This window comes from Onychomys torridus, chromosome 14, assembly GCF_903995425.1.
Source record: "Onychomys torridus chromosome 14, mOncTor1.1, whole genome shotgun sequence".
NCBI classification, from domain to species: domain Eukaryota; kingdom Metazoa; phylum Chordata; class Mammalia; order Rodentia; family Cricetidae; genus Onychomys; species Onychomys torridus.
The window spans coordinates 75,733,362-75,746,765 of record NC_050456.1 but is presented as its reverse complement, the minus strand read 5'-3'; the positions used below and the strand labels follow the sequence as shown (position 1 = coordinate 75,746,765).

General features: G+C 46.5%; 1 protein-coding gene across 1 annotated transcript in view; it reads right to left on the bottom strand.

The window, feature by feature from the left end:
* Positions 1–12,061, bottom strand: part of Evl (Enah/Vasp-like) — a 150,765-nt gene extending 138,704 nt beyond the window's left edge. Inside the window, exon 1 of the mRNA XM_036205990.1 lies at positions 11,502–12,061. Coding sequence (XP_036061883.1) covers positions 11,502–11,506 — 5 coding nt within the window. The 5' untranslated portion in view covers positions 11,507–12,061. The remainder of the gene's footprint in view (positions 1–11,501) is intronic.
* Between the last annotated feature and the right edge of the window lie 1,343 nt (positions 12,062–13,404).

Below are 13,404 nucleotides of genomic sequence, written 5' to 3'. Positions count from 1 at the left end.
CACAAAGCAAAAAGCAAAGAACTGTGAATAAACACAGACTTCAGCTAATAATGTTTCAATAGCAACCTGACACTAACGCACTAGATGGCAACAGAGGGACTGAACAGGGGAGAGTATATGGGAACTAGACCATTCTGCTCTGTCTTCCTACAAAACTGAAATCCTAAGACATGAAGACCCCTCCCTCCCTCCCTCCCTCCTTCCCTTCCTTCCTCTCCATAGAGAGGGGGCCCTGGAAACTCCATCTGGAAACACACACACACACACACACACACACACACACACACACACACACCTCCCTTTGCTTCTAATGATTTCCACACACAATCAAGTCTGAGGAACAGCTGGGCTAGTGAGTGTTATAGTCCTTACAAAGGAAATAACAGGGAAAATCCATCATGTCATCAAACAAAACTTCATGGCAGCAGTATGACAACAGACAAAGGCACTGCCACCCAGCAATGTGTTAATTCTCTAAGCACAATGAAAACAGCTTTCATCTCCGTGCCAATGTCTACCAATTGACATGGCTGTCTGCAATATCATAATTAGGAGAATCTAAGCCAAGCTGGAATGATGCCATGGTAAACTATCCACTTTAGTTGTATGCGTTTGTACCAATGCTTCCAAAGCATCTACTAAGTACCAGGCACAGTGGTAGGCTCTATGGGTTCCACAGATATCAAAAGAGGTACAATTTCTCCTTTTGCAAAGTCTGTATGTGGTATTACAGGGCAAACTTAAGTATTAAAAATATTTACATAAGAGAAAACATGGGACAGTCCAAAGGCAACTAACAGGGAAGGTCCTTTGTGCAGGCTACCATAAGGAAGTGACATTCAAGCTTTGAATTTTTTTTTTCAGTGAAGTGGGTGGTGGTCCTGGGGACCAAAGCTAGGAATGCTACTGAGCTAACTACCCAAGTCCAGATTTGAAGGCCAAGGAATTAGCAAGGGGGCAAAAGCAAGACTTTGATCAACTGTGTGGTTCAGTTCATCAGGTTTTTTGTTTTTGTTTTTGTTTTTCCTGCTTAAGGATTCTTGGAGAGAGAGGCTGAGGGGGACAATGACCACAGCCCCACAGAAGCTGCAGAATGGCAAGCAACACACAGAATGTTTGCAGGAGAGGGTGGTGGGAAAACCTTTAAAGGCCAGGTCCAGGGCAGACCTGCCATAGGGCAAAAGACAGAGAAGGTGTGAAGAGGCTGTCCAAATCAAGCTTGTATGCTCAATTGTCTATAGACTCCAGAAGATGCCAAGAAGACAAGTGTAGAGCTATACAGAAGCATGTCTCACAGTCCAGACTAAGAGGCTCAGGTCTCTTGTCAGGCATGGGTTTTGTGAGTTTCTCTTGCTTAGTATGTTGTTGGTTTTTTTTTTTCTTTTTGAGTTTTAGAGTCAAGTGTGCTCAGCTGCAGTATGTATTTTCTTAATCTGAATTTCTAGTACCATTATCTTTTCTACTCATACACAAGATCTCCTGTTTTACTTTTAACAATTGCATTTTGTGACTTTTATAGAACATGATCCTGACTCATTTTAAGAGCTGAAGTATCTATCAGGCATGGTGACACACACATGTAATCCCAGTACTTGGGAAGCGGAGGCAGGAGGATCTTGAATTCAGGCCAGTCTACACAACAACAACAACAAACCAAGGACAGGAGGTGTAGCTTAGCGACAGACTGCTTATCTAACTTGTGCAAAACCTGGGTTGGATCCCCAGCATAGAAATTAAATAAGTAGACTGATAAACATTGAGGAACCAATAATAACTTCTGTTTTTACCCTCTTCCCCACCTATCACACACAGAGGATATTATATTGTGATCTACGAAAGGGAAGAACATCTGAAATCAGAATCATTCCATATTTTCCAGGGACTATCTATCTTCGTCACAGAAGAAATTGTGATGGAACAGGGTGAACATCACAGCTAAGAACTTTAAATATGTTCTCATTTGGCGTCACAAACCTGGGATGGCCATATTTATATTTCATTTGCAAATGGAGGATCATAGAAGTCAAATTATTTGTTCAATATGAACTAGCTAAAAGGCAGCAGCCTAAGGAGAATCCAAGGCTGCCTGACTCTTAAACTAGGGCTGCTTAAAAGTATATATGGACAAATTGAACTTAAATTTATAAATATAAATAAAAAGCTGTGTTCACTCAGACAGCCCTAAAGACAAGGGCACTCTACCTTCATAGCTAACACCTACTGATGAACTGGGAACAGGGCTCCCTCCACTGGCGGACAGGTAGAACTACACCATTCTAAACCTAGGCTCCATCCCTTACTCCCACCCACCTTTCTTATGATTTAATATTTTTAATTATTTGACTATTCCACACATGTATATAATGAATTTTAGTCCTCTTCACTCCTTATTACCTAGCTTCATTCTCCCCTCATTATCCCACCAAAACACTGAAACCCTGAAACCATTCTTCACATCACTCTCCTACTTTCTTGTGTTCTGTGTGTCTATGACTTAGAGTTTAAAGATGGCTGCCTAGGAGCATAGGTAACATACCTGTGGCTCCACCAAAGACAAAGACTCCCCTCTCCCCAGCCATCATAGCTGTCCCTCAGGGAGGGGTGGAGTCTTATGAGCCCTTCCCCATTCCATGATGAAATATTGTTGAGCCTGAGGTTTTGTGCAGGACATCAGAGGTGTTGAGTTCCAGAATGCATCGGCCATGCCCAGAAGGCATGATTTCAAAGCACACCTCCCCAACCCCTGGCTCTTATATTCTTTCTGTGATGTTCTCTGAGCCATGTGTGTGTGTGTGTATGTGTAAAGACATGATTTCAAAGCACACCTCCCTAACATCTGGCTCTTACATTTTTTTTTGTGATGTCCCTGAGCCTTGGGGGATTGGGAGTGTGTGTGTGTGTGTGTGTGTGTGTGTGTGTGTGTGAGAGAGAGAGAGAGAGAGAGAGAGAGAGAGAGAGACAGACAGACAGACAGACAGACAAATGTTCCCTGAAGGGTCAGGCACTGCAGTCACTTACTCTTTGGACTTCGGCAGGCCAGCTGTGGTCTGTGTTTTAACCACCATCGTCCCCTACAAACAGATGCTTCTCTGATCTCCCTTTCCACTTCACTAATGCCCTTCCTTTGCTTTGAAAGATAACTTCTGACTTAAACCTCCAGGGTTAAACTCGCTTTCCCTAGCTTTGTCTTCTTCCCTCACTTATATTTAACATTCTGGTAGTATACAGATAGGACTTAAAATGTTTATCCTATTTGACTCCAGCAATCCAGCTACTAACTTACCTTAAGGCCATAATCAGAGGGCACACAGATATTCATCTCAGTGTTACTTACAATGATGGAGCTGTAAGAACAGGTGCTCTAGCCTGGGCTCTGGTAAATCATGGTGTGCTGTGTGGTGAACCGCAGCTACTCCAAACAGTACCACAGAATATTTAAGGAAGGGAAGGAAATGCATTTGTCAGAGGTAAGATGCCTTACAAACAATACACCACACCAGGCTTATTATTCAAATGTCATGCAGTGGATAACAGATCCACTGCCAACATTTTTTAAATGACTTTTTAAATGTAGCTTTTGGTTTTTTTGTTTGTTGTTATTGATGTAAAAATTTTCCACTAGAAAACAACTTCCATGGAGGTGATTCTCTCAGGCTAATGAAGCAGAGACCTCTACTTATGACTGCTTCAGGGAGGGGCCCAAGGTCATTCATTCACTGGAGGTGCTCCGTTCTAAACTCTACTGATCTTAGTGCAGCACTTAGGACTTGCTCTTAACTCAAGATCTCTTCATCAAGTATAGGGACCATTGTAGGGTTCTCAAACATTCATGTACAGCTTCCCCTCAGAGAAGAAAGTCCCAAAGGAAACAATGTTGGTTAACTTATTTTCGTGAGACTGTATGTAATTATAAAACTAAATCTCAATGTCTTGTGTCTATAAAAGTAAATGAGTAAAATAAAAATGTAGAGTAAATCAAACAAAACCCAGCACTATTCAGTGACAATACTTTGTGAGCCTCTGATTGACCTCCTAACTGATTGATTTGATTTTTGATTGATTTTATTGTGCTAACAATAGAATCCAGGGTCTCTCCTAAGCTGGAGGAAGCACTCTACCACTGAACCACATGCCCCAAGTGACAGTTTAATAAAAGAACACTACTGCTCCACTTAAAAATCACAAGGTCAAATGACATCAGCCCTAAACCAGGACACACGCACGCACGCACGCACGCACGCACGCACACACATGACTTATGTCCTCTAAAACTGATCTCAACAGGATGGCAAAAACATCTGGAAAATTCCTTTCTACCCTCAACCTATAGCAGTAAGTTGAGAAAGGCAGTTGGCCTGGCCATATTAACAAGAGGAGGAGCCAGGCGTTGGTGGCGCACGCCTTTAATCCCAGCAGAGGCAGAAGCAGGCACATCTCTGTGAGCTCAAGGCCAGCCTGGGCTACCAAGTGAGTTCTAGAAAAGGCGCAAAGCTACACAGAGAAACCGAGGGGGGGAGGGGGCAAGAGGAGGACAGTGATGATGAATGACCAAGGTCTGCTTCTATCTGCGCATCTTATATTATGCTCTGCTATAATCGGCATTCTACATGACACACAACTGGCACAGAGCCCTGGGTTACCCGAGATTTTCCCACCACACGCAGACCCGCTCATATGCTAGACTAGCCATGCCTTACACATACATAGCTGGCCCTGGCAGAGGCAGGTATGCTCTCTGGGGATTACAAGATCCTCACTTCATCAGACACTAGAGCTACAGTCATCCTTTGGCAATGGTTTGCATTGTCATCCCATCTAGAGAACACTACTGCTGTGTAGCCATTTCCTCTGACTGAAACATCCCCTCCCAGAGAGAAGCAGTCTTACCAAGGAGGCTGGGAAAGACTGAACAAGGCACTCCCCAGGTTACAAAAGCAGTAAACAACACCTGAGGCTGAGATGAAGGCCCTGGGGAGGGTTGCCTGAAAGCCATGCAGAGAGCCCCAGATTGCATGCGGGGGTGGCTTTGCAGTGATGCAGTTGTCCAAGTCACTCATGGTCCTGTTCACAACCCCTAACAAACTCTTTGGTTCACCAAGGGGGACTTGGCTGGGGTTTCTTTGATCTGTCATTGGTACCCTGTGGGGCATAAACAGACATTTCCTCCCATCTCCCCAGGAAACTGCAGTGATTGCTGCTACCTCTGCCTCATAAATTACTGATGCAGCCAAGTATCTGACCAGGAATTCTGAAGAAAACAAAAACCCCACTCAATTTAATAAGCAAATTTCTAGACAAAACTACCCTAAGTGCAAAAGTATGGGAAGACTACAAGGAAAATGACCCAATGACATAAAAAAAAGTAAATTTCTACACAAAAACATTTAAAGATGAAAGGCAGATTGAGAAAATGTTCACAGGAGACAGTATTCCCAATAGACAAATGACTAAAGTGTGTAAGCAGGAAGAATGGTTACTCAGCAATAGTGTCCTCTAGATTAGATGACAATGCAAACCATTGCCAATTTTTAAAAAACGCACAAAAGGAACCCTGTAAATTCCTATGAATCTTTCAGGTATGGTAACTATTTGTTGGGCAGTCTTGAGGACTTCATCCTTGGCCTGTGGGAGTTGGCACAGACAGTATCAGAACTGAATTATAATTCCATTACTCAGGAGGTAGAGGCAAGAGGACTGTAAGCTTGAGGACTGCTTGAGATACACAGAGTTCCAGGTCAGCCTTGGTCACACAGGAAGATTCTGTTCAGAAAATCAAATTCAACCAAATGAAAATGAACTGAATAAAACTGGAAGGAATTCAGCTAGCACCTACTCTTGCAGAGTGGAGGAAATCTCCACACCTTTGAGGTCACAAAAGCCTTCCATTTCTTTTCTTGTAAATTGTTTTATTTTTGAGATAGGAGTTTCACTATGTTGTCCAGTCTAGCCTCAAACTCCCCTGCTCAAATGATCCTCCCACCTCAGCCTCCTGGGGACCACAGGTGCCTGCCACCTGGCTCCTTTATGCATGTCACTGTGACATGGAAGTGGAAGGGAGACAGTTCGTTTTCCTATATTAGCCAAATCAAATCAACAGTTAACTACAGACAAAAGGATCCCTGGTCTCATTTACTATTTGCAAAAGCCAAATACTTCCAAGTAAATATAAATGTGATGCCCAGCTATCAATATTTTCAACAATGAATCAAGTTGAACTATTTTAAAACCATATTAAAGTGAAATGTAAGGAGGAAAAATAATAAGAGAATGAACACCTCATCCTGGAAGTCATTTTAAGAACTCACATTTCTACAATCTGCCTTCTTACTGGACCCAATGATCAGGACTGGGAATTGTACTATTTCTGGTCAAATACTGCAGTCTCTTCAAGAAGACCCCACGATAGGATGACTTTTTATCAACAACTAAAGAAACCACACAGGAGAAATAAACAAGCATCAAGCAAAAAGCAGCCCAGCCCCAAATCCTTGACTGACATTCCTGAGCTGAAATGCCATCTCTTAAATTAATTATATATTAAGAGGAGTCCACATTTTGAGGGGAAAAAGCTCCAAGAGCATTTAACAAATGAGTAGAGGCAAATGATCACAGCTGGGACAAAACACAAGCAAATGGCTGCTACTATTCTCACAGCTCCCATGGCCCAGGAGCATGAATCTCCAGAACTGAATCTTCACTCAAACTGTTCCTGGAAAATGCAAAACCCAAGGACTTCTGTTCCTGATCACTGTAGACTAAGTAAATCAGAAGAATCACTTAGCTGAACAGAACCATAAACACCAGAGACAAAAGATAACAAGCCTGCTTAGAGCCACTGCAGTAGGGCTTGTCAGAGACTGAGAAGATACTTATACAGTTCATCAATTTGACACAGACCAGAGTCACCTGGAAAGAGGGACCCTCAGCTGAGAAACTGCCTCCTTCACACTGGCCTGTGGGCAAGTCTGGTGGAGGCATTCTCTTGATTAATGATTGATGTGGGAGGACCCAGCCCAACATGGGTGGTGCCACCTGGTCCTGGGCTGTATTAGAAAGCATCTGAGCAGTGGGCAGAGGTAGCCCATACCTTTAACCCCAGCACTAAGGAGGCAGAGGCATGTGGATCTCTGAGTTCGAGGCCAGCCTGGGCTACAGAGTGAGTTCCAGGACAGCCAGAGCTACACAGAGAAACCCTGTCTCGGGAAAACAAAACAAGCTCTCTGAGCAAGCCATGGAAAGCAAGCCAGGAAGCAGCAGTGTCTCTGCCTCAGTTCTAGACTCCAGGTTCCTGCCTTGGCTTCTCTGGCAATGGACTTCAACCTGCAGGCCAAATAAGACCTCTTCCCCAAGCTGCTTTTGGTCAGAATGTTCTATCAGAACAGAGAAGCAAACTCATACAGTACTTCTCCCTAAAAGCATCAGGTGATTCTGAGAAGAATGTTAAGGCTTGGTCTGGGGTGGAAGTGAGGAGTAGAGGTGTTATAGAGAGGTAAACATTAGGAGGAAGGGTGAACAGAACAGGCTGGTCCTCCTATGGAATGAAGCTCAGCTTGGAAAGATTTCAGTCCCTGAAAATGGACCAAGGAGACCCCAGGTGGAGCAAGTGTGAATTACCTTTGGTGGGGGAGGGCAGTCTTCTGCCTCAAATTACTTTTAAAAACAATTTTGCAAATCTAGTGGCCAGCACGTATTAAAAAAGAAAACAAAAACCATAAACAAAAAAACAACTAGGCACACAAAGAGCAAAAACAATATGGATGAAAATCAGCAGAAAAAGAACCTGAAAGTGACTCAATATGGACACCATGTATCAAACACAGATGAAGATAATTGTGTATTCAGAGATAAAAGACAAGGCTGAAAGTTGAGCTGACAACTAGAAATTATAAACGACAGTCAGATTGTGATTTGAAAGATGTGGTGACTGATGCTGGGTGGTGGTGGCGGCAGCGGCAGCGGTGGTGGTACACAACTTTAATCCCAGCACTCGGGACACAGAGGCAGGCAGATCTCTGTGAGTTCGAGACCAGCCTGGTCTCCAAAGCAAGTTCCAAGAAAGGTGCAAAGCTACACAGAGAAACCCAGTCTCGAAAAACCAAAAAAAAAAAAAAAAGTGGTTACTGAACTTAAAAATACAATGGATACTTTCAATAACAGCTTCTACTACCAAGTAGAAGATAGACAAATGAAGAGAACTACAAGGATGAAGAATGGAGAGATAAATACAAAGGGTAAAGAAAGAAAAACAGACATCTATAAAATGGTCCACATGAACAACTGTAGTCCTAGAAGCAAATGTAAGAGAAAATGGGTAAAAGCAGTCCTAAGGCTGATGCACGCAAAGTTAATGAAAGACACAAATCCATGGATTCAAGAAGCTGTAAGACCAGGCAGATCTCTGTCTGATTTACATAATGAGTTCCAGGACAGCCAGGGCTACAGAGACACCCCATCTCAAAATTAAAAATAAAATAAAAGAAGCTATAAGAACCCAACTATAAAGATAAAAACACAGAAGAGATTGTGCACAGTTTGCACACTTGGGAGGCTGAGGTAGGAAGATCTCAAGCTCAAGACCATTGTGGGCTAGACTAGACTTCATCAGAAAGAGAAACAGAGGGTTGGGGATTTAGCTCAGTGGTAGAGTGCTTGCCTAGCAAGCGCAAGGCCCTGGGTTCAGTCCTCAGCTCAAAAAAAAAAAAAAGAGAGAGAGAGAGAGAGATGAGATGTGGGGGGAGAGGAGGGACAGAGAGGGGGGGAAGAGGGGAGGGGGAGAGAGAAGGGAAGAGGGGGTCAGAGAGGGACAAAGAGAGAGAAGTGCCTAGGGAATTATTGATCACCATAGACGAAGAGATCACTTCTTAGAAGCAGAGTTAGGTGTAGTAGTTCAGGTTTATAATCCCAGCACTCAAGGGCCTGAGGACTGCCATGAGATTGAAACCAGCCTGGGCTATAGTGTGAGCACCTATCTCAAAACAAAGATAAACCAAAAAACAAGAAGCTGACAAATCAAGATGACTATCAAATGAGCAACATAACAAGTGTCTCCTCAACAGGAACAATCAAGTCAGACTACAGGGCAGCTTTCAAATGCTTAAGCAATGGAAGTCCTGAGTTCTGCAATTAATGAAAAGATTCTTTAAAGAGGAGGGGACAATTCTAATGCTAATGGTTGCACAACTCTGTAGATATTCTAAAAACCAACGAGCTTTAATGGATGTTTTGTGGTAGGAGTTATACCTCAATAAAATTATTTAGGAACCAGAAGAAAAGTGAAGGATAAAACATTTTCAAATGCTGGGTGGTGGTGATGCACACCTTTAATCCCAGCACATGGGAGGCAGAGCCAGGCAGATCTCTGTGAGCTTGAGGCCAGCCTGGTCTACAGAGCAAGATCCAGGACAGACACCAAAACTACACAGAGAAACCCTGTCTCAAAAAAAAAAAAAAAAAAAAAAAAAAAAATCCCCTAAAGGGACCAGGCTTGGCAGTATACACTCGGAATCCAGCATGAAGGTGGTGAATTCTAGGCCATCTGAGCTACGGTGTTCCTAAGCAGCCTGAGCTATGGAACAAGACCCTGTCTCAAAAACACAAAGACAAGCTGAGGAGGTGGTCCCAAGGATAAATCACTTGCCATGCAAACATGAGGAAGGTCTATCCATGTAACCCATATAAAAGTTGTGTGGGTATGGCAGCATCCTTGTAATTCCAGCTGTTAGAAGGAGACAGGACCAAGAGGATGGTTGGTGAGTCTTACCCATACTGGCCAGCTGTGTGTTCAACTGGGAGATCCTGCCTCAATGAAGAAATTGGAGAGCAACAAAGGAAGACTCCCAATGCCAACCTCAGACTTTTGTGTGCCCACACACACAAACATGTATGCACACGTGCAGGCATATATGTAAAAGATACAAAAGCCAAACAAACAAAAACAGATCCATCATTCACTCGGTGGATGAATAAAAGACTCTGGGTCTGATACCCAACACTGCGACAGACAGACAGACAGACAGACAGACACTAAAAGCTGTTCTTCAGATAGAAGATGACGAAGGCAGTAACACAGTTGAGGAAAAAGATGACCTTGATAAATGATATGAGGTAAAAATGAAACGTAATCACTATTTCATATTACACAAAAATCAATTCCAGGTGAAAGATACCATTTCATGTGAAAAGCACAACATTGAGATTTCTGCAAGCTGCTTTCTTCATCTAGGAATAGAAACCCTACAAATTAGGAAGGAAACAAGGAAACCCTTCAAGCAAAATTGGACAGTATTTAGGCAGGCACTTTACAAGAGATGCCAAGCAAACACAAAAAAGACAATCAGCCTCATCAACAGGAAACTGCACATTAAAACTCTGATGGACTGTCATTCATGCTCACAAGAATGGCTAAAATGTCAGAGAGAGACTACCAAGGGTCGTCAGGGATTTTAAACAAGAGCTACTCAAATGTTTGCTGGTGTAAACTAGTACCACCACTTTGGGAACTTTGCTCTATCCACTACAGCAGACGATAGCAAGGTGATGGTGGTGTGAGACTGTTAATTCCAGCACTGGGGAGGCAGAGGCAGGCGGATCTCTGAGTTCGAGGCCGGGCCAGCCTGGTCTACAGAGTGAGTTCTAGGACAGCCAGGGTTATACAGAGAAACCCTGTCTTGAAAAAACCAACCTCCTCCCCCCCAAAAAAATCTACTTGTGGTTAGGTAATATATACTCAAGAGAAATGAATGCTTTAGGAAGTACACAGGCATGTTCACTGCAGTGTTAATAGCCAAGAGCTACAAACAATTCAAAAGTCCACTAACAGTAGTAGAATGGATAAAATGTGGACTATCTATACTATGCAGGGCAGTAGATCATAGAAGCATGATGGATGAACTTCAGAAACGCCTCTGATGAAAGAAGCCAGACACAAAACTACGTAGTGCATTATTTGATGTATATACAGTTCACAAAACAGATGAAACGAATCTACAATTGGGCACTACAGTGTTTAAGGAAGATGTGTTTAGAAGACAAAAATTGCACAGAAAAAGAAAAAGAAAAAACCCACGAGCATACACCACTACTACCACCACACTAGAAATCCAGGTTAACCTGGAAAAGAAGGGTGGGTGCTGCGAACGAAGAGGGCACGCGAGCTTCTGGGTGTTGACCAGGCTCCCTGGCTGAATGGCACATCAGCCATACCTATGGGGTTACACAGGATGGCAGGTTCGCCGGAGAAAAGGGACAGGTTCTAAAAGAAGGGTGAAGAGGAGAGCGCCCTGACCGAAGATAGCAAAGTGAGCAGGACGGCGGCTGCGGCGCCGCGCGCTCAGTGGGAAGACAGCGCAGGGCGGGCGCGGCCTCCCGCGGACCCCGCGGCCTGCGCGTCTTCTGGAGCGTGGGGCGCCGGCTGGGAGCTCCGGGGCCGCCTCCATGCTCGGGCACCCCGCCCCCCCAAGCCGGGCGCTCGCGGCCTCGCCGCGCTCGCGGCCCCGACTCACCTCATCGTGGCTGCCGGGGCGGGCGCGGGGCCGGGGGTGAAGGCGCGGCGCGACGGGGCGCTAGCGGGGCAGCCGGCCCCGGGCGCGGCGGCTCCGCGTCTGGCTGGGCTGCAAGCGGCGGCGGGGGCTCATCTTCTCCGGCGGGCGTCCGGGCCGCTAGCTGCGGGGCAGCACGGTGGCTGCGGCGGCGGCGGCGGCGACTGACAGCTGGGCCCCGGCCCCTGCCATCTTGGCGGGCGCGCGTGCCCGGGCCGGCGCGTGCGCGTGCCGCCCGCCGACGGGCCGGGGGAGGGGGCGAGCGGCGGGGTCTCGCGGGCGGGAGCGAGCGGGTGCGCGCGCGGGCGCGGGCGCGGGCGCGCGTCCGTCCGTCTGAGACTCGGGGCGGCGGCCGGCGGATGGGGTGCGGGGCGCACGCGGGGCGGAGGACCCCTCCGCCCGCTGAGGGGACTGCGCGCGCCGACGCCCCTCGGTCGGCAGCGGCTGGGGGAGCGGGGCGCGCGCGGCAGCGGAGCTCCACACACAAAAGGCGCGGGGATCCACGATCCGCGCCTCTAGGAGGGCGGAGCGCAAGGGGGCGGGTCAGGGGCGTGGCCCGAGTCCAGAGGGGCGGGACAAAGCCTTGTGGAAAGAGTGGATGGGCAATCGGGCCTGGGGGCGGGGCAGGGGGCGGGGCCTAGGGCCCAAAGGCGAAACCGTAACTTAGAGGAACGGGTTAACTTATTAAGTTTCAGGTCAGTCAGAGCTGCGTAATGAGACCCTGTGTCCAAGAGAATGACTGGTGCCAACCTCAGCGGGAAAGCCTCGGGGACTTGGGTCTAGGAGGCGGGGTAGTGGGCGTGGCCTAGGGCCCAGAGGGGCTGGGCTAAACTGCAAGGTAAGGGTGTTTAGAGATAGGACTTGGCGATCTGGGCCAGGCCTTGGGGCAGAGCAGTGGGTGTAGTCGACGGGCCTAAGGGGACCAAGGAGAGGCATTGAAGGAGTTAGTAGGTAGAAACTGGGCGGAGCTCCGCCTGAAGGCCTGGAGGGTCCTGGGCCTGGGGGCGGAGCTCGGGGTGTAGACCTGGAGCCAGGCTGGCCCGGAGGGGCTAAGCCCCTAGGGAAGCCCTGATGGTACGAGAGCTAGAGAAGGCAGGGCAAGTGGAGAGGTGTAGGACCGAGGGCGTGCGTGGTTTGGGAGGCAGGGCTGAGCGCGGAGGGTGCTAGGTGGCACGTGGAGTCCTACTGTGCAGGCTTTTCCAAGGCGTTCACAGAGCACTGTGAGCTGGAAGGCAGCAATCTCTACTGGATTCCTTCACCTGCTGCACTGTTAGCAGTGCCTGAGGTTATAGCCTTCCTAACCCCATTTGTTCCTGTCTACCTGGGATCCAGATTGGTCTGTTTGTTACAGGAGAGCCTTGTCACATCTTAAGAGTTAGGGATGTTCAAGCCTCAGGTCACCTAAAGGTATCCCAGGTGTGCTCAGGAGAGACAGCGTTAGCCTGGCTTATTGGTGCTTGTCCTGCATGTGGCCACTCCAGATCAGGTGTCTTCCCTGCTGCCCCTGGAGTCTAACAAGTTGTTGCTATCCTGTAACTTGGCGAGAAGTATCAACTGGTTTTTCTGTGAAGACACTGTCTTTCCTCTTGACTCCACACATCATGAGACATAAAATCACAGACACTGTGGAGAAACAATTTTCAAAGCCAAGGACTGGTGGCCTCCAGAAAGAAATCTTCCTGAGGTCACATGTTTCAAAAATGTTAACTTTTTGTAACATTTTGTATCAAAAGAGTAAAAAACACAAATTCTATTTCTGAGGATTAAAGCCTTCATGCTGTATGTGCAAGCTTTGCTAAATAGACATTGGTTTCAAATGACTGGCTATTAAGGAAAGGGGAAGGCCAGGTAGGGGTGATGGGAAACA